We start from the raw sequence: 22,738 nt of genomic DNA on the forward strand, positions 1-22,738 counted from the left end.
ACAGGACGTGTGTGTTTATAACGACTGCTGTATATCTAGACATAACATTATTGCAGAATGTACAGTAACAAATCTGAACAACTTTTGCTGCTAGAACTGGAGGAAAATGTGACTTTACCAAGGATACCATTTCTCTCGACTATTGTTAATTTCAACCTTCGAGATGCAGACATTTCAATATACATGTAATGCGAACGGAAATCATTTATGTTTCGAGAGACTTTTAAACTTTTTGAGATATTTACAGATAAAACTGCTGCTAGCAGCAGCAGGTAACGTGGTGGTTGCCTAAAATGGAAAATTCTATTAGACGATGATGAAATTATTTTATATACAATTTGTGAGATAGATAATCTATCTCTAGGCTTTCTTGTGTTATTAGTTCTGGTCTTTATGGATCAAGGAGTCCATTCAATCAATGTTGTTTTCTTCATCCGTTGCTAGGGAACTTGTAAGGTGTTGCACATTTCGTACTTCTCAAGAATATAGCCAATAGTACTCCATTACCTTGCTTACTTGCATTCTATATTTCCAAAATCTTTTAGTTTTTTTTGTTGATATTTTTAATGATTGGTGTATAGTACTTTAAACTTTGTTTAAAGGCTGGGCAAAGAGTGTGTAAAAATTCTATTTATACGGACCTTTTATGTATAGATGTTGCTACACGAGATTTGCTAACTAGATCTAGTTTTTGTCGTCTTCAACATGAAGTCTCGCAAGAACTATGCTGCCGACATGAAAGACGGAGGTCATACGTTAGTACTTCCACCTTACGGTGCTTCAAGGGTGTCTGGCATCTTTGGTAACGTCTGTCCTTTTCGTTGTCCATTACGTTGTACGGTGTTCAATGCTGGAAATATTGCAGAGCTCTTAATTGAGATGTTCCTCGGTTACTGTGTGTACACGTCGGAAATTCCTAGACTATAAAAAATTTAAATGGTTTTAACGTTTTTAGCAGTGACTAAAATGGTGTCATATGTGCACGATGTCCTCAACCTCTATGCTTAGGAAATCATTGCAATGTATTTACATAGATGAGATGTTGTTGTCTCTACCCGTACGTATTTTTGCAACGAATTCATCTGCCAGTAGAACTTCTCTTTAAAATTAAGAAATATTATTCGTCTATGCCTTGGTTGCCGAAGTCATCATGTAAGATTTTAAACGCACCATTCGCCAAGCTTTCTGGTAGAACCAAGTGTGTGTTCGCTCTTCTCCATACATATATGGTTTGGTCATGTTAGGAAGAGATAACTGCATTCTTTTGGCTATTTATCTACCCAGTGTTTGTAAGGTAATCCCAAAGGGACAGCATTTGCACCAAAAGAGGTGTCATGATGGAAAAGATTATGCGGTTATACGACTGATTTTACCAAGCGTAGTCCGAGTATGAGGTAATACTGTCTAGAAAAAAAAACGGACTATGTGAAAGACTTGAAGACCTCTCGAATGGAAAGGATTTAACCAATTTTCTTTATATCCTTAAGTTACCTTTAAGATTAATTCTTATTTTATAGGCATGGTAAAACCAACCATGTAAGGTAACTCAAGCCTGAGTTCAGAATGTTTTTAGCATTAGTACAATGAAACAAGAAAACCAACTGGATCACTTTATACATGACTTTATTTGTAAACTGACACTGTTAGTGCTTGATAGAGTTGTAAAACTGCAAACAGAAAACTATCACAGATTCTGGATCATATATCAATTAAATGTCATTCACAGAAATGTTTGGAAAAGGAAGAACTTCAACTTGTTTTAATAAATAGATGACTGAAGAAAATACCCAAGTCTTCGAATGTCATGTACTAAGTGAAATGTAAGAAGGTAGAATGTGTAACAAACAAAAAGGATAAATGATAGTAAAACTATCTTATAACATATATCTATATACTTACAGTAAGAGTAACACACATTATAAACTATGTATCAGTAAATAACAGTTGTTTCTTAAAACATAAACATCTAAAAACGTACCCTTATTTTACTTAATACTGTGCTTCGAGTTCTCAAATTGTTATACGCAGTTGTCTAGGCAATAATTGTAAATGTAAATGAATTTCCTGTTTAAATGTTGATGAATATGCTTAACCTTTAGCCTGCTGGCGGCAAATGCCTTTCTGCCTTTGCGACCAGTGCAGACCAAGACCAACCTGCACGTCCGTGCAGGCTGATCATGGTCATGCACTGTTCGCTATTCAGTCAGTAAATGTTCTGTGAACACCCCTTCAAATAATAAATGGCATTGCCCAAACTGAATGACAGACTGGTCCATTTTAGAAATTTAGCAGGCTAAAGATTAAATAGCTTTATTTCAGTACCAGCCAATCTAACAAAATCAGCCAACATAAATGTTTTATGCTTTGATAAAATACGTGTTTTATTACAATATGTGACTAAATAATACACTCGGAATAGTAAATAGCTTAATGAAGAAAAATGATAATGACAACAACAATAAAATAACAAACATTTTTATCACACATTAATCACAGCTAGTCAGTGTATATAAAATACTTATAATATTACATAGGAATAAAATGGAACGGCAGAGTAAAAATGTAAAACTTTCTATCACTTTAAAAAGACGGACGGAATATTTTGACCGTTCTATGGTAAACAAAAACAGTTCCCCTGCAAGCAATGTATGCAGATGGAAGTAAAGCCCTATAATAATTTCACATCTCATTACATAAATTGAGTCTGCTTTTATTCAGATGAATTCTGCCACTGAGCATCTGCCCGAGTCATTACGCAAATACACGTGCAGTCACATTAAGGAGAAACATATCTCTATGTGCAACCTTGGTCACATAAGCTTACCACAATCTCTCGTGCAGGCATTCATTATAGAACACAACCAGATTCATAAAGCATGAAATCTACCATAATTCAAATAAGAATGCAGAATTACATTCTCTTCAACGTTTCGGCCTATAGCCTGAAAATTTTATATCAGATTTATCTTTACAACATATACATGAAATACTGAAAGTGAAAATAGTATCATAGCCAAGGAAAAATAGTGTATTCATGCATGCGACTTGCATCAACAATCGACGAGACCAATTTTTTCAAATATCAATGTCACAAAAAGTTTAGGATGAGACAAAAGTGTTTAGATATATACACTATAATTCAAATAATACTGGCTAAAACCAAGGGAGTCATTTTCACACAGGTCGTACACTATGTCTTGTTTCTGGTTTGAATGTCTCTTCAATAAATTTCTCGTACTGTATTTTTCCAGACATGTTGTGATCGAACCTGTTGAGAACATGGTAAACTTCGTCCTCATCCAATATCACGTTTGCAAGTTTGAGCACCGACCTGAATTCCGGAACGGACAAGTAACCATTGTTTGTCTTGTCCAACTTCCGGAACGCACGACGAAGGTTCTTCCAATCACCTGCCAGCTGAAAAATGGTAATAGAAATGATCAATTCAGATTTATAGCAAGATTCGCTAATATACAATGTACTTGGCACAAGTCAAGACTGGGCTGCAATGGTTCACCATGCCGGTGGTCAGTCTACTTAGATTGCTGATACATTTACCAGTTACAATGAATTCTGTCAGATAATTTGGTAACTCGTCATAGTACAAGGCTACAAGCACAATGCCAGAGGAGTTCTGTGTTTACTTTATAACTTAATGTTCACTTGTATTATGTTTGGCAGAGCCTATATATAATTTTCATCTGAAATTCTACTGAATGATATTTTTAAAACAATACACTGGATATAACATACCTTTTGTCTGAGTTTTGCAGTGAGGCCATGAAGACCTTTCTGTGGTGGTTCTACTATATCACTGACAGGTAGTTCAGCCTGGGGATGCTGCAGCAGTGATAACATGTTGTTTCCATGACGCCAGATCTGCTTCCGTAGAGCAAATGGCTTCAAAAATTCTATATATGATACTCTGCAATGTGTAAAACAAGTCATTGTTTAATATCTGTTAAAGGCAGGAAAGCTATTACATTAAGCAGGAGAAAAGGAGGTATTACTGTTTGATAACATTTTCCTTGATTTCCCCACAGTACCATTGATATTACACATTATTGTATAGAACTGTTGAGAATGGTAAATTGAACTTTTAAAAATGTCAGAATATCTTAGTAAGTTTTAAATTCATAGTTAGAACCATTTTGATCGAGCAGTTTCCATCGTAAAAAACATCCATTTTTTTAAAGGATCATTTGTGACTTTTTCTGTGCAGGGATTGTTATAAAACTTTTAGGATACCTTAGTGAGCATTAAAAATACTTTCATGCAAATGTTTTGTAACATTTCTATAAAAAAAAATATTCGAAATTATGATTTAGCCCGATTTTTACAATGGGAAAATATGCTTCTGGTAATAAAATTGCCATTATTAAAGATACCTTTAAATTTAACTTTTGAAAGATGTACAAAGTTTATATCTGGATCTCAAAAACTAAAATCACATGGGCCTATTACGATGAACCCTGTTAGAGATTGTGTTGATGGAAATGTATACACTTATTGAATGGTTTACCGGTCAATATTCAAAAGTACTATCCGAGGTCCAAAGTCATTCAGTATGTGTTTTATTACATGACATCAGAAATGCATTTGAAACTTTTGACTAATTAGCCCGGTAAACATGTATTAGTCATATTCCACGAACTATTAATTGAGCGGCGATTTATATAAGAATGATGTCATTTTATTTAATATTTAATAAATAACAGAAAGGGCAACACACTACTATACGGACAAATGGATTTGTTACCACGATTTTGAAAACTCAAGACAGTTCCACAAGTGCAGATTTCTCTATACAAACGCAATTCAAAAAGTAAACCCACCTTCCATCTTTCTTTATATCGAATTTTCGTGTCAGCGTGTCTAGCTCGAACTCACTGAGGTGTACACACAGTTCCTTGAGTACATCGCGGAACTCGTCCTGGGATACATATCCTATACCATAAGGATCCATACCAACAAACTCTTTACGAAGGTCTTCCCACATGTAGTCAATCTGTAAAACAATTACATATTCAATTTCTTTAGAACAGTTACAAAATACGTTCCTTTTGACCCTTTGGAAAGATAGAAAGGAAAACCAACTTTGAAGATCTAGTGACAGCATAGCCATACCAAAGCAACTTGTTAACAGGTAGTTTATATTCTTAAGAATACTGTTGACATATACATATAAAACGTAAACGTAAAAAAGTGTTAGGTTTTTAAAAGAACAACATTAATCATAATTCAGTTAAAACAATCAAATGACGCTTAAATGTTATAACCAGTATTTGGATACTGACCTTTGACCTCAAGCTGTCCTGCAGCATATCGGCAGCACAATTCAACTTCCGGGAGCGAATCATGAAATCTGCATCACCGTGTCGTGGTGGTACTCGCTTCGCATTCGGGAAAGCAGCAGACGTCTTCGAGAAACCAAAATGGCGGACAAACTCGTAATAATCCAATGTTTTATCCTTGTTCGTGATAAATGTTTTCCACAGATCCCGGATTTCTCCTCTCGTTACTTCCGGTCTAATTTCAGGGAATCTACAGAAGAGGCAAGTACGAGCAATCAGGAAAAAAAGAAGCAGATCTTGTTAAAAACGAAAAGCATTAGAATAGGTCTCTCAACTGAAAGACTTAACTTGTTACAAATAGCAAAATCCACTCGAAGACCATGCTACTTTCGTGGAAACTATTCAAGGCTAAATGATGAAGAATTGCTATGAATATGCAACATAAGAATAAAGATTATATACACGCACCTTCTTAGTAACTGGAACATTTGTTCTTGTGACATCCTCATTGAATTTATTTCATCTAACTGGAAGAACATATTTTCAACCTCATTGAATTTTTTATTGAGTAAATCCTTTATCACTCTGAACATTTCTTGTGGCGACCGTTTAGGTACACTATCGTCTATAAGCGGAGGCTCGTCAAAGGTGATATATTCACCCATGTCCGATCTCTGGGTTGTCGGCTCCATTGGTTTTGGCGGGTCTTCTGGCAGTGGTCCAACTTTTACTATCTTCCTGGTATCGTTCTCTTTGGACGGGAATAAGCTTGGGGCCATACCTCTGGAGAAATAATTTGATATGAGCTATTAGACAGATGAAAATTTGGAACACAGTAGTTTACTTGCACATTCATATATGGGGTGTTTACAAGTACAATGCTAGAATACCATTGAGCCTATGTTCATTTCATTATCATGATACTGTATAATATCTGTAACATAGACCGATAGGTACGGCATTGTCACATGCACTTGATTTGGGGCGTAATTAAACCTAACTATCCATAGACAATACAAGATCAACCTTTAAATAGTTTCATTAGATCACAGAATGTTTTCAGAATTAGAATTAGCTTCTATTCATAGCAGAAAGAGACAATTTCTTTGACAGACGATTTCAACCTGAATAAAAGACTGGAAAACTGAAGTGCCAGCAGACCAGTTCAAACAAACCTCGTGTCAAACTGCTGCATGAAATCTGTATATTTAACGTTTCCATCTTCATCAAGAGGAATTCTGTCAACAAATCCATCGAACTGTTCGTCTGTCAGTGTAAGGTTGAAGCGGCTCTCCATAGCGGCACGGAACTCTTCCTGGCTGATCACATTTGTCTCAAGTTTGTCTATACTCCTAAACACACAAAACAGGACTATTTATGAAAAACGGTACGAATTCATTGATTTTTATATGCAAATATAAATAATAAAGAGTTTTCCTTTGATTCAGATTATTGGCATACGGTCTCAAAGTTTCGAACATGTTTAACCATCGTGCGTTGTATCGCCGTAAATTAAACTCCGCTTACCATCTTTTGTTTTAAGTTCCACATGTCCTTGTTTTAGTGCATAATTTAATATCTAAAATTCTGCTAATAATCCTTCGGTAAAACGATCTTATAAATACCTGTTTGCAGTAGCTGCCTAACTTTCCAATATATTTTAAATAGAATCTTTTTTAAATTGTGCTTGCAAACTCCGTGTGTCAAAAACTTTTACAAAATTTCTCTGGTATCCAAGCACAAACTATAAAAGTTATTAAGCAGTTGGTACTAGCTACTGATCTTTTCACAGTGCCAGACCGACTGAATCACTAAAAATACATTAGCTTTATGTTGAGAAGCATGATCTGTTAAACAAAGACAATGGAGCATGATATTTAATCGTGTATTTAGTAAATACAGAAGAAAGAGTCATGGGAGCTGCATACTTTAGCATACAACACTTGTGCATGTAGGAAAATGTTATAAATGGATTGTGTCTGCAGGTCTGTTCTCCATATCGTATGCAGCAATTTTAGTGGCTGGTATCAACTTTTGGGAACAATTTATACGAATTTAAAGAACCAGTTTCAATTCAAAAAGTGATCTGGCAAAGTCGCAGACAGAAAATGTGTTGCAGTGTTAGCCATAGTAAAATAACACTAGAATAACACTTATACGTACTTAAATGTTCCTAGGAGTGCCAAAAAGTCTCTCTGGAACATATTCATAAGCTGTCCCTCGATAGCACTCAGGTTTGAACCATTCTCGGACTTCTGATCATTGTTGAACCTGCTCATAATTAGGTAAAATTATGAACATACAAGTAATTAACAACAACAACAACAACGACTTAATTAAGTGAAATAACTGTAGTAAATACCTGGACAAGGTATGTTTGTTTATATCAGCATTTCTTTATCATATATTTCCTTTTTTCATTATACAGTATCAGATACACTCTGTAAATTGCATTATAATTATATTAATAGTTGAAAATTAGCCTCATAACATAAATTTATATAGAGATTTGTTCACCTGACTAAGTTTATTATAAACTAACACCACATGTATCTACTCAGCATCTAAAAATAGCCAATCATTTGATTTTGTTCTACAATATCTATCACAAACACAATAAATAAGAAATAAAACTGATGTGTGAAAAAAAAAACGAAAAATAAAAATTTTAACACTGCATTTGATTTTGTATTAGATAAATGCACTCACGTGCAAAACGTAGTGAAAATAAGACGCAACACGTGCGTTTGTTAATTAGAGTATGTACTAACAGAGATGTGTAGTGCTTGATCATGGCTTTGTTAATCAGAGTCTATGAGAATGAATTCAAATATGTACCAGACCCATGACACATTAGCCAGAAAATAAGACGAAATGAAAAAAGTCCAATTAATATGTAAATATAGTATGAGTATTATCATGACACAGTATAATGATCAGAATCAAACAAACACCATTCACAGTCTATAAAATATCAAATGTACATTCTATCTTCGTTTTCATTTCATTGATGAAAAGTTTAAGTAGTATAACAAAACGGAATGCTTTCAGTATACATCTGTGTGTTTTAGTATTGGGTACACAGGCGATAAATGCAAACATGCTTCAATTGCAGTAAGTCTGCCTTCAGTTCCCTGTACTAAATAATTTCGTGAAAACAAATTTTGAAGGAGCGTACAAGACATGTATGGTGTTTGCGAATACAAACCAAACCTCTATGACTGATGTCTACAGACAGAGGGAGCCACACGCAATCAGGGTGCGGGATCAGCACGCATGTATAATAAAATATGAAACTAACAGTCTCACTAGCCTGTGTTTGTTATCAGTAAGAATGGTATGGGTCATGCCCTTCTCGCTGCGGTCCTGGAACCTGTGCAGGAACTCTCTGTACGGGATGGTGCCGTTCTTATTGGCTGAAACGCTGCATCTAGACAGGAACGCCGCTAGGTATTTCTTCTCAAGTTTTAGACCATAGTTCCCCAGAACTTCTAGGAAATCGTCGAAACCAACCTGAAACAATAGAAGGGTTTTACCAACATTAACCTATCAAATAAATTTCTAAATGCTTAAAGAACTTCTAGGGCATGTGAACCTTAGGAAAAGTTACCAATTTATGCAGGAAAATGTTTATGTGGAATACTAAAGATGTATATGAAGTATAATAGAACCTTAGTATATGCAGTAAAGATAAAATCTCAGCATCTTTACAGATTTCGAGGTTTACTACAAAATTAATGCCCACATAAGCATGTGATAACACAAAACACAAACATATGGTTACAACATTCCTTTGAAAACACCTATATTCAATAGAGCTAAAAAGATGACGTATATTAGTGTAAGACGTACAGAGCCTTCATTCTTTGGATCTTTGGCCTCGAAACTTTCCCTCATGGTAGAGAAGCCTTCCCTGAACTTATTTTTCAGCCAGCGTTCTATATCCAACTGATTGCGTCTCTCAACCTCCTTCCGGCGTGGAGTACGCTTACTGCGCTCTAAATATAGTTATAAAATGAAAACAAAGTGTAAGTATGATGTTTTTGGAACAACAGCTGTTGTCTGATACATTGAATCATCATAAAACAAAGAAAAGCTATTAGACACTATCTTCAACAGAATATTTTGAAAATATATGAGCCGTACCATGAGAAACCCAACATAGTGGGTTTGCGACCAGCATGGATCCAGACCAGCCTGCGCATCCGCGCAGTCTGGTCAGGATCCATGATGTTCGCTAACGGTTTCTCTAATTGCAGTAGGCTTTAAAAGCGAACAGCATGGATCCTGACCAGACTGCGCGGATGCGCAGGCTGGTCTGGATCCATGCTGGTCGCAAACCTACTATGTTGGTTTTCTCATGGTGCGGCTCAATTATGTCTACTGTTTATGTGCGGCGGATGTTGACAAAAGCAAAATCACTTCAACACTGTTTTCATCTACTTTAACATTTTTTATAATAAAAAAACAACAACATAATGTTGTACGCCATCAACTTATGATGTACATATCAAATCAAATTTCATATATCTTTATGCATATCAGAATAAATCAAATAATATCAATTATATATTTTTTAAATAAAATTACTTTAAATATTTCAAATTGAACTGCATCCAAACTGATACAGTATTTTAAGCCATACCCATTTAAAATGTTTTTAACAAAGTTAAGCCTGAGACCAACATTGCAGGAAATTATGTACCCAAGCCGTACAACAAGTCGTAAAAAATGAACCCCAATGTTACCAATCACCGAAAATGGAAAAAAAGCGCAAAATATGCACTGATAATGACTGTCGTGACAGAAAACTGCATTGTTCAAAGCTTTATGATAATAATTATGTTAATCTGTGAGACACAGACTGCAATAGAAAAGGGCGAGAAACCCGTGCAGATGTATGCGGTGGCGGTTTATTATGGCAGGATGGTTTGCATGTAAGAAGCAGACAGCTCCATACGCCAACACCATGCACGAAACTCACGTGCTTACGTTCTAAATATTGCATGAACTGCATGTACCTCGTCAGTGCGCTCGACTTACTACTTAGTGTTTTGAATTCCTCAACCACTCTGCGATCTGAGATTTTTAGTTTTCGTAGATCTAACAACAAACGTAAATAATATAACGTTTTCTGTTTCTGTTCAGTTATCATTGTTATTATTATTATCATTATTATTATTATTTATCAATAAACATTTATCTATGATTGCACGACATATTATATAAATCCTCGGTGCATTATTTGTGCTATATGATAAACTAAAAAACTGAGAGAAAAAAGTTCTGCACATTTATTGTTGATGTCATGTAATATATAGCCTGCCAGTCAACAAGTCTCTACTTGAAAATAAACTGTTTTATATGATGCATTTATTGCTGGTCATGTGCATATATAAATACACATATAGATCTACATGTAATAAAACATATAAGCTGATCCTTTGAAAGAAGCAAAACAATCATAGACTGTTTGATTCAGTCTGTTCATCTGAATAGTAACAGAAAAGGAGAAAAAAATACATTGAATACAGGTATAATTCGCGGAAAATAAGACTTTGTGTACATATATTATGTTTTGACTAGGAAAACAGTCTTAAATCACAAAAAAGTAGTGTAATACTTAAACAAGTCGTTATCGTTAGAGAAAATGTCCCAAAACATCAGTTATACCTATAGGTACATTGATTTATTTCATATGATAACTCTAACTTCTCTAGTTTTTTTTTTTGGCAACGCGAATAAGCTTAATCTTAATGGTCTTATATCTGGGTGTTCAATATCTGGGAGTTCAATATCTAGTGAACATTTATACTGAAACGTACCTGATTCTGCTATAGGTGACAATCTACCGTTTTCAGCTGCACCATTGGTGAATGTGATACCCAGTTTTCTCATGAACTTCTCTCCACTAATTGTACCCGATGCATCAGGGTCATACCTTCAGAAAACGAGGAGAAAATAAGTTTACATAGCCATAATTGTTGGGACCAACATATGTTTATTTCGCAGACTGTATTTTAGCTTGATCAAACAATATTAAGACTGCTGAAGAGCGCTATCCTAGCAGCAGGTAATTAATAGACTTATTGATCTGTGGACTAAACTCAGTTTGGTAAAAATTAATGTATCATGGCCATTTAAAATATTTGCTGTTCAAAAAATAATCGGGTTACAATCAGCTGCTTTTTAGCTGCACTAAATTCACAGAAATAGGCATGTATAAGAACTTACTTATTCCAGAGTTTTTCGAATTCAATGTCATCCATGTAGAACATAAGTCGGTTAAGGAGCTGTCTGAGTTCTGGTTTCATGATGCGGCCACTACCACCTGGATTCATCTGCGGGATAAGCTCCGCCACGTCCATCACCCTGAAAGATAATATCTATGGTGATTGTCTTACGGTTGCCTTTTTAAGTAATTTATTCAAATTCTGCATGCACAGTAATTCTGCTATGGTCAATTACATAGAGGATATTACATGAGTGTCTTTTCATACTGAATTTATTAAACGAGTTGAATAAAATAATAAAATGCGAGGCTCTGTCGAGCATTTTATCAATTTTATTCAAGGAGTTTAATATCATATGTTAGCTATCAAAATTTCTTGTTTCTTTAACTATTATAGACCAAACCAATTCGACCGACGTCTCTTATACTGTAAACGACGTCGACGTCAAAGCTTTGTTACACTAGTGCATTGTCATATTTATGTATTAATGGCTTTATTTCACTCCCGCGAGGTCAAACATGTGACAATAAGAGGTTAATATACGGCTTGGTTGTGCCTTCTTGCCATAATGGCACACCTAGTGTCATAATTGCCCGAGGGCCATTATGAAACTTGGTGTGCCATTATGGCTAGAAGGCACAACAAGCCGTTTATTGACCTTTTTATTATATACATTCGCTTCATATTCATCTTGATATTTTCATGTAACATATTTTTCTACAAACTTGTAGGGTCTAAACATCATTTGTATTAATTTTTTCATCAAAAGTGCCATCAGTATTTGACAAAATATCTGAAAATGATTCAGCACCCGTTCACCCGCCATACTGACGTTGCTACATGACGTCAACGTCAGAACGCGCTGACGTTCCGGTTACCCGGGGCCATTATGATTATGGCGCGTGAAGCGCACTGCGCCATTATGGATTCGTCAATAGAGGCCGTAATGATTGTTTTAAACGATTTTGTTACTATTTATAGTAACGTATATGATAAATACCTTTAATTTATACAAAAGACGTAAATACAGGGATAAGACGTATATATGAACCACTTAGTGCAGCAGACACTTAAAATAATTGCTGGATAGCTTCTTCCCCCTTCACTTCCTCCTTCAAAATATAACCGCTATATTGTTCACATTTAGAACATGTCATGTAGAGGTTTGGTAAAGCGGGGTTATTTCAATACCATCATGGTGTACGAGTTGTTTCATTGAGAATGTGTACAATATATACAATACTATACCTCTGTTTTGCCTTTTCTTTGAGTTGTTGGTGGACCTGTTCAGAAGACATGCAGGCTTTCTCAAGGTGGGTTCTCTGTACGGGGTCCATCCACTTCGGGAAGGATGAGTCTTCCTCGTTCATCTTACGGAACAGTGAGAAGAACTCTGTGTAGTTAATAACAACTTTGTTATTGAATCCCAGTCTCTCCAGCAACTTCATGAACTGGTTTTGTGTCAACTGCCGACCTAATACCGTCATCAAAATTCTGTACAGCGCTTCCCTGAAATAATTTAATTATTAAGAAATTTTAAACATTTCAGGCATTTTCTTTGTATAATAAGAATATCTGTGAGTGTTAAAACTAGCTACATTGTATAGTAAGTCAGGGACATCGATATCTGGCAAGAACTGGCTATACACATTTTGCATTTTTATATAAGAATTATATACAATAGTTGCACCACTCAATTAGTCAACCTTGCGTTCTAATATCATACGTTATTCGAATTCCATTACAAATGTATACGAATGTTTTCTAAAAAAAATGTGATTACTACACCCCAAAAAGAACTAGGAAATCTCGACTTGCACTGTTTCTGTAAAAAAAAATGAAATTCGTAATGCTCTTTTTTAATCTTTGAGTATTTTCTTTTATCTTGTTGCCATTTGTTATGTTACGACTGCACACCATATGAACAGGTGTAAAAAATTACCTTGAAACGTTCCCTTTCCCTTCAGGGTCGTTATTTTGAAACTGCTTTCTTATTTCAAAGAAATTTCCCCTCATCCTCTGTCGTAACAACATTTCCAACTGAAAATTAAAAAGTCAACCAATATTTTTATTGATGCTGAATATTGAAAATGATATTGCATGGTCAATATACCATTAAATATAGTGTATGTTCTATTGTCAGAAGTATTTTTGCGTAGTCCGGGCTGCGAAAATATATCTGTTATTTTTGTCAACAAGAAATGGGCGTTAAAATAGATAAAACGCTATCTTGCTCCTTAATACTGAACACGAACCATTGTTACGTCTCAGACTTGGAAAAAAATAGGTATTGAATCCAATATTCGCTAAGAGGCGTTTTATGTTTTATATAACTTTTTGTTTTGAAAGTTTTGCATTGATTTGATGTATTTTACAACTGTTATATATTGTGGTTGTGTTTTCTTCTAAACCATTTAACACATTCAGCGATTTTATCTTAACATATTCGCCAACATGGAGATACTTTAGTGCTAATTATTTGTTATACATGGTTTAGTACTTAGCAGATCTCACACAAAAAGATAGCACATGTCTTCAATATTTAGATAATGCCTTTTTAAAATATTTACACACTTAAGGCTCAAAATGAGATTTATAATACAGGAGTCAATTTAATCATTATTCAAAATGAAATATCTGATTTCGTATAGATCTATCTGCTTGTGGAATTCAATGTCGGATTAAATTTATTGTATATCAACGAAATATCTTTACATAATTATGGAACCTTATATAGATCCTAGATTATCCTTTTGTAAATACACATTTACAAATTAAATATAAACTTCAATTTCCATGCTATACATTTAAATTGGGCTGAAATTGTAACTTTTGAAGTAGATCAGTGAAATTAAACACCCAGATAGCTTACTGCAATATTACACACATATGCAATGACGCTTTCAAATAAAACACGAATGCTGATTATATAAGACACATGTGTTCCCCCTTTTTTCATATGTAAAGAATGTAATTGCATATAAAGATCTGTTTATTAAGACAATGTCCTGTCTGCCAGTACTGAAGATGACAATGGCTTCAAAGTGGTCGGATTAGAGATGCCCGAGTGTTTTTAACCTTTTAAAAAGCAGCTACCAGCTATGAGATTAAGCACCCCTGTGTCATAGAAAAGAAATAAGTTGTAAATTAGATTTTGATTTGGTTCTAGGTGATCAACAGCTACTTATTATACTTCAAAATGCTTTTATAGCGCGATGACAACTCAAATGTGAGACTCAATGATGTTTATCATAGGTATAGCCGAATGACTGTATGTTTTATTATATATAAGCTGGCATATGTTCACTAGTGTAATAGTTGTTTTCCTAAGCGAAAAGTTCATATTTTCTCAAAGAAGTTGAGTTCAGTTGACATGCATCAAATACGTTTAACCCCCATCTCCCTCTTCTCTCTAAGTGCCCTTTAACAAGGGTTCTGACCATTCCGAGGCAATGTTGCAGTTTGTCCAGACCATTATATATGGTATGTTGTAACGTCTAGAAAGATGGTGTTGTTATCCTCCTATTTTGCATTGTCTTCATTACAATAGATGGGCTCGACTAGTACTACATTGGGCTACACCGAAATGCACCGTGATGTTTCTATCGGGCTATTCACAGGTATGTCGAGCTGATACGCGCACAACTAGCCCGACTAAAACGAGTGTAAATCTGGTCAAATCAGTGTACAGGGCGAAATCGGGATATACAATCCAGCTCTTCTAGAAAAAAAAAAACATAACAAAACGTTTCCACTACAGTGACGATTTGTTTGTGGCCTGCTTTGCTTTATATTTCCACGACAGTGATAATCCATGCGTCGTGTGGCTGTGACTGCGTTTACAGTGCTCGATAAAATTTTCTTTAGTGGGGTTGCACGTTCGGGCCAAAGTATAAATGGAAGTTTAATGAGGTTTCTGTAGATAAAATTTTATATTGCATAAATAGTCAGTGGTATATTTGGATGTTTAATATCTGGATCTATAACATGCCTGCAACACATCTATAAAACAACTAAATAATAACCGTATTATTCCATTCAATACCATGAATATACTTACTTCATCTATTTCAAGCCGTGCCTGTGCGGATGCTGTGGACAAACGGGAGCTGGCTCGGCTCGGTGGCAAATCTGGCCGGGATGTAACATCAGCCTTGTTACCTAAAATAAGGTAAATACACTGTCAATCATATAGCAACAAGAGTATAATCAGACAAAGACACTGTAAGTCATATACGAACAAGAGTATAATCAGGCAAATAACACGACTATATAATCAAGTAAATACACTGTCAGACATCAAAGTCTACTATAACAGTATAGCACAACATAAACATTGGCGTAACATTAGACATTATGCTAGAAATCTACAACCAATCCTATCTGTAAACAACATACGTTCAAAGGCTGAGAAAAGGGACCTTAAGACTAAAAATGTCAAAAATGGAGCGAACACTGAATGCCAGGAACATATTCAATTTTAATTTCTTGTAAAATTATTTTCTTAATATGAATTTTGTTTCCATAGTAACGTCTGTTTTCTAGCAACCTTTATTTTGGAAAACACAGTCATGTGCATGTTTTAATGCAACTGTTTTGGTTGACTAAACATTACAATGCTTTTAAGAATACATGAAAATCTTAGTACAACACAGACTAATATGCAATAGAACATCTAGTTTCTCTTTCATGAAGTGCTACACACGACGTAACAAGCGTTCAGTTGAATAATAGAAGAGGTGTAACGTTTTAAAAGGCTGTCTTTGTAAATACTTAAGGATTTGCACTTGAAATTTCGAGGATTTTTTTTTTGTAAAACCTGATTAGAAATGGCTTTAAGAAGTTTGTCCTGTGGGCCCTTTTCTTAGTCCCCAGCCCAAAAATGAGCATTTGTAAAGAGAAACAGTGCGAAAATACTACACAATTTTCCACTATTTTTATCTGAAAAAGGTCTAAAACCAAAAATACAAATTGCAATTATGATGTCCTGCTACATAAAGCTGAGAATGCTGAAAGAAGGGAGAACGAGAAAACTATCCATGACAGTTCTAAAAGACATGAAACTGTTCCATGTACCAATGAATGTATGTAGATGTTCCGAACAAACCTACGCTTTTGCGAACTTTTTTTGAGAAGCGGTTTCTCTTTTTTTTTTCAAAACCAGTTTCAGATGTATAATAATGTTTTAAGATACTGCAGAAATACAACTTCATAAGTCGTTTGTAGACAGCAGCCTTATACGACTGCACCAGTTTTAACAGCGTGACAAGAAAAACGTAATGATATTCCCATATAGTGAAATCTTGTATCATCTGAGACATGTCTGTTTAATTAGTATAGTCTTACATCTTGTGTATTCAAAACAAATATAGACTGATTGAACAACTTTTAAAAGCTGTCAAGTTCAAATTCAGGTCAAATACATAGGAAAACAATGACATGACCTTAAATATTTGATTTGTTTAAGTAGCACTTTAACATGTTAAAAACTTACAGTATATATATCAATAACAAATCAAAGTGTTTATATGTATATACGCATGTATGTAACGATTGTCGACAAGCAGTATTTGCATCAGTACCACAGAGTATAAGTTTGTATAATTACTGCGATTGGGGCTAGATCCTTTTTTTTGTCATACTCTCAGTTCGAAATTTGTTTGTTTGCTTCCATCATTTTTGTATAAAACTTTCTAATAAGATGCACTGTATGTGATGCGGACGGTGTTCGGAAGCCTCATTTTTACGTTGATTAATGAAGGAGCCTGTGTAAACCCGTGTTCATATAAACATAAATCGTTGCTCATAGAAGCGCACTTGATACAGAAAACAAAACTTTCTGACCAGCACCGTTAACTTGAAAAATAAAATCAATCTACAAGTTGAAAAATGAAATCAGTCTACCATTTTCTCTATTTAACATTGAAGGATGACACGAAATCAGATAGCTTAAAGCATATAGATCAACAATTTTGATAACGAGCCATTTTTATACAAGTCAAGCGGGTGTGCAATAGAATCAGATCCATTTCATTGAAAATAAATTTTATGTAAATGAACAAAATCTCCTATCTCGTAAATCTTAATATATAAATCGCTTATAATGCCTTTATGATCAATAACATTTAGCGGTGGAAACATTCATGTAACATTGTGAAAGATCGCTGCAAAGTATGTACAATTAATATAGATTTTGTTTTCTTTTTTCTCCAACGCTCATTTATAGATATTGTTGAACACAAACAAAACGCGATTACAGAACAGAGCCACATAACTATCGCGGGGTATAGTTTACGCAAAGGGTAATTGGCCCTGTACATCAAATGAATCATGTGGTTTTTTTTTTCTTACTCTGGTAAACAATCTGAAATTCTCAATTCATAACACAAACAAAAAATCAGATAAAAGTAACTTTAATGTTTATAAATATATTGAGCAAGATATCCTCAATGGTAACTAAGATATATTAACAGAAAATAATATTTCAATCGCAAAGAAAAAGTTAGTCTTCAGCAGTAAAATCGAGCGAAAATATGCGTGCAAAATTATGATTATTCTTAGGTAAGTTCATTTCCTAGAATACCTAGAGTTTACGAAGCACACGTACTTAAATGAGAAATCTGTCACAACATACGTGACACGGAATCATAAAAGAACAGATTCCTGGTGTTTCCGTTCTTAATGGTTACCATAATAAAGCTTAATTGAACGGCTAAAACAAAATTAAATCTATTGATTAGGCAATAACATTACTATACGAGAACAACACTTTCAGACTCGCCATTCAAATACCTTAAGTTTAATTGGCAATAATCGTTGAATGTGAAAGACATTCAGTTTACATTGTGGGGCGACCGGCGGTGTAGGAACTATTTTTTCAATAACATTTATTGACATTTTATTGAAATACGATTTTGACGTGCCTTCACTTTATTGTGGGAAAAGCTTTAAAGCTAAAAACTAATCATTTAACAATTTGGTCCATATATTGTAATACTTTGATAGTTATTTAGTTATCTACGGGCATTCCTTTACCTTACCAGGTCTAGACACAAATTATAGTTATATGTTGAATGTTAATAACTGGTTTGAACATTTTCCTTGTTTATCTGGTATTTAACATTTCGAATGTGGTTAACTTAAGTGACGACTAAAGGTTTCTGGAGTGCTGCGTCTTCTCTTAAAACAAAACACATGCATGTGAAACAACAATTTCAAGAAGGCCTTTATTTGAAGCAAATATTGTAATATGGTGGGTAAACATTTAATGTGAAAAAATATGGATTGTCTATTCTACAATATACAAGATCTGTAAAAGTCCCCTAAGTTCAATTCCACACATACTTTGTACACAGCCAATGACAAAAATAGTTAACAAGAGCTGTCCGTAAGACAGCACGCTCGACTTTTCTCAGTACTTAACTCTGAATTAGAGCTTTGCCAGTAAAAACTTTAAAAAAAAACTTTAACCAAAAAATGTAAGTTAAAAAGGGACATAACTCTGTCAAAATTCAAACCAGAGTTATGGGGATTGTTTTTCCTGGTGAAGATTTTGATAGTAAGTAACTATTTTAAGTTTCAAGTCAAAAGCTTTGATAGTAACAGAGATATTTGACTTCATCAAAAACTTTAACAAAAAAAAAATCTAAGTTAAAAAGGGGCATAACTCTGTCAAAATTCAAACCAGAGTTACGGGGATTGTTTTTCCTGTTGTAGACTTCGATAGTTAATAACTGTTTTAAGTTTCAAGTCAAAAGCTTTGATAGTAACAGAGATATTTGACTTTATCAAAAACTTTAACCAACGGCGACGGCGACGCCGGGGCGAGTGCAATAGCTCTTCGAAAAGTCGAGCTAAAAATGAACGCAAAGGCAAACATTCTTGAACGCACTTAGCCCAAGCAAATGAGGAATTCATGTCTAAATAAAACTAGTGTATATGGAGAGTGAAACATGCATGTTCTACATGTGGAAAGCACAGATGTCTGAGAAAAGGCAAGACAAGGAAATATAGCATGCAACTACAAAATACGCCAGTCATGAGTCACCTGAAAACACATCAAAAACTAAAATATTGAAAATCAGACAAAAAAACATGAGCAATAGCAACAACAAGAACAGAAAAAAAACACATTCTACGTATGAAGTTTGTATTTCTGTGAAATCTACGGTCTATTCTACACATCTAAGTTCTGTATAAATATGGGTGTTTGACAATTACTTACTATCGGAGGTGCGGCCTGAATGTAGATTATAAAACAACATACAACACGTTACATACAACAGTCATTTTAAAAACTAAAAGTACGGTATACTGTAAACATTCAGAGAAAATATTTGAACTAGCGAAATTGTCCGCACTATTTTTCTACTACCAAGAGCTAGCACGATACAGGGTTATAAGGAGCAAGGTGAATATATATCACGCTCATTGGGAACAGCCGTATTGTCTAATGACCACATTATCTTATAAGAAGTCTGAGTTTTGCTCGGTCATGTGCGTGTGTTCTAAATGGGCAACAAGGCACTAATGTCAATAATGACCTTGTGTTATTTTGCATCGGGTACGGTGTTCGCCGCGGCTGCCACAGGCTAGAAAGACGGATGTTGACAATAAAGAAATCAAGGAAACCCATGTTTCCTTTGAACCTTACACAGGTGTTACAGACACAAAATCAACTTCTAATTTGATCATAGTCTTAATTCTCTATATATTGGATAATCCCGAGCTGGTTGTTCACAGATAACCTGTGGCAGAATGAAAGACTTTATCCCAAGTCGGTCAATACAGTCTTAGATCAGAGTTTATCCGAATACCAGAGATCTGGATACACAAATATGTACAATATTTTCTCTGACAATTTTATTATTTGCATATTCCATGTAGGGGATCTGCTCAATAATACCGGGTAATTCAAATCATAATCAGCTAAAATACAAATAACCGTTTGCATTACCAAGAGGGCATAAGGTGCTGTGGTTTCTTATTTAAATTCCCATCATTTTCAACTACTATATTCGACTGCCTTTGGTATGCGAGAGATATGCTGAAATAACCAGGAAGTGATGATGCCGGTGTTCAAGCACCGCTATCGGGAGCTTGGTCTTAAAGCCGGTGTCCCGACCTCGACCGATTTTAAAGAATTTAATATTTTACAGACATAATAAATTGTTAAATATCAAACTTTCTATCTCACAATGAAACCACTTAAGAAGCTCAGCGCGATCGTTTTTTAAAACCTCTCTAATTAATAAATCATAGTGTAAAAGCAGAATAACACGAGCTGAGCCCGGTTTCGTTTACTTTGTGGCACAGGTGCCCGTTCTATGTCAACATATTATTTAGTAAGTAACCAGACATGTTTACTCAGTTTTTGAACATTTTGAACAGTAGGAAAAGATTAATTCACAATGTCCTTATCAAGTTTAAAAGAAATTCAAATAAGATATCATGCAAACAGTTTTTAACTAATCTCTGGTATTTAAGTCAAACTTCATACAAACTGACGAGTCGGTGTTTAATAGAACTCGTCTTGCCGATACCTATATTTTAAAACAAATCTGAATAATTAGAAATCACAATATATCTTTCTCACAATAAAGTTCTATACTTCATCTGTCTCAGATTATATCGTACATTCAAACTAAAACTACTATCAGCCCTATGATAACTTGCTCGAATTATATAAGGTTGTTATATAATATGTATAACGTGTAGTGTGTAACATGTAATGTACGTACCGAAAATAGGCATTCTAGTTTTGCTAGGATCTCCAAATGTAACCTCCACCCCCTCGGGTATACTGTCAATCGCCATGGGTGGGGGTACGTTCTCCCGACCGAGACGACTTGCTTGCCGACTGTCCCTGCCCGACAGGGCACTCATCGACTTCCTGACGGGATAATGAGACTCGTTAGCGAGCGGCCGACCCGGGTTCGACATTGGTCTGTCTCCGGACCTCGAGACCCCTCGTAGTTCCATATCACCGGGGTTGCTCATTCGGGACATCGGGTGTTGAATCTGGGGTAACGTAACCCCCATTCTTCCCGTACTCATCTGGGACGCCGGTCGGACGCCCACCTGTGACATATTTATTCCTTATGTATCCACTATGTCCCTAAAATCCTTAAAGTCCTTTTTCTGTTACCCTGTAATACGGTTCCAAGGTATAAGACACGATACCGAGTTCCTTCCCGTCTCAAACACCGTGTATCTCCGTTGGCAACGCACAGTTGGTTACCTGCATAGGCGCTCTTTGATTAATATCCATATACCGTCAAATACGCTATTATTTCCCCTGACTTTTTTGTTTAGGGTATATAGAAAACAGATCATCCATAAAGAATACGTTGAACGGGCTAATCCTCTATTGTAAAGACAAGAAGGCTATTGGACGGAGATTAACATAGGTATCAAGTATGTCGCACAGTCACACGTTATTGAATGTAAGAAATAAACGATATGGGGGTAGTCAGAGTAAACAGTATGGAATCGATACCAGCACATTTTGGATAATTTCTGTATTAGATAAATAAATTCAATAATTATTGATACTTTTGTAAACGTGTTTTTGTATATATTTTGCGAAGCCCGGTCGCGTGTCCTCGCGGAAGCGGAATAAATCTTTTGATATATTTTCACAAAGAAAATTTTTGTTTGAAATATAAATATGTTAACCTTTTTGAGAAAGCATTATTTGGAAGAATATTTAATAACGATTATCAATTAATAAATTTAAATAAATCTGTACAATCAAACATGGAATATTTTTTATACTGGACGCAACTAGATAAACTGGTTTTAGTGGTAATATTAAACTCACATCAAGATCCATGAAGAAAAGGGATGTAGTTCTGATGAAAATACACCAAATACGAAGAACAAAATTTCTTTGGGTCGATCCTTGTGACACTGACCTTTGAGCTATTGGCCCCAAACTGTTTCTCCAGAGTTTAAAAGTTTAAACAATACCACTCGAGAATGATACCTAACGGTTTGGGAGTTAGGAGGTCAAGGTTACATGTATTGTAGTAATTTATTTTCGTTCCAAGACTGTTACTCAGCTATAAGCAAAATGCGAACAATGACCAAAAATCCTGTTATAAATCAAAGAGGCATAACTCAACAAATTATAATCAGACATGAAAATCCCGACAATATACGCATAACCACTTCATATTTTTGACGTACGTATACAAAGGTTTATTTGAA

General features: G+C 35.0%; 1 protein-coding gene across 5 annotated transcripts; it reads right to left on the reverse strand.

The window, feature by feature from the left end:
• Positions 1-1,606: 1,606 nt before the first annotated feature.
• On the reverse strand, positions 1,607-21,958 carry LOC123564381 (EF-hand calcium-binding domain-containing protein 6-like). Of its 5 annotated transcripts, none has more exons than XM_045357920.2 (17): positions 21,268-21,958; positions 19,752-19,766; positions 15,588-15,688; positions 13,470-13,567; positions 12,776-13,036; positions 11,529-11,666; positions 11,120-11,235; positions 10,287-10,397; positions 9,147-9,292; positions 8,596-8,807; positions 7,458-7,565; positions 6,470-6,646; positions 5,763-6,077; positions 5,298-5,544; positions 4,836-5,008; positions 3,754-3,925; positions 1,607-3,417 (listed from the first exon to the last, which is right to left on the reverse strand). In XM_045357920.2, exons 1-17 carry the CDS (start codon positions 21,614-21,616, stop codon positions 3,175-3,177), a joined length of 2,982 nt encoding a protein of 993 aa, XP_045213855.1. In that variant the 5' UTR covers positions 21,617-21,958; the 3' UTR covers positions 1,607-3,174. The 5 variants fall into 5 exon arrangements, with proteins under 5 accessions (XP_045213855.1, XP_045213858.1, XP_045213856.1 ...); XM_045357923.2 differs by having other exon boundaries at positions 10,338-10,397; positions 21,268-21,957; XM_045357921.2 differs by having other exon boundaries at positions 8,608-8,807; positions 21,268-21,957.
• Positions 21,959-22,738: the final 780 nt, after the last annotated feature.

This window comes from Mercenaria mercenaria, chromosome 2 (assembly GCF_021730395.1).
Source record: "Mercenaria mercenaria strain notata chromosome 2, MADL_Memer_1, whole genome shotgun sequence".
Classification (NCBI taxonomy): domain Eukaryota; kingdom Metazoa; phylum Mollusca; class Bivalvia; order Venerida; family Veneridae; genus Mercenaria; species Mercenaria mercenaria.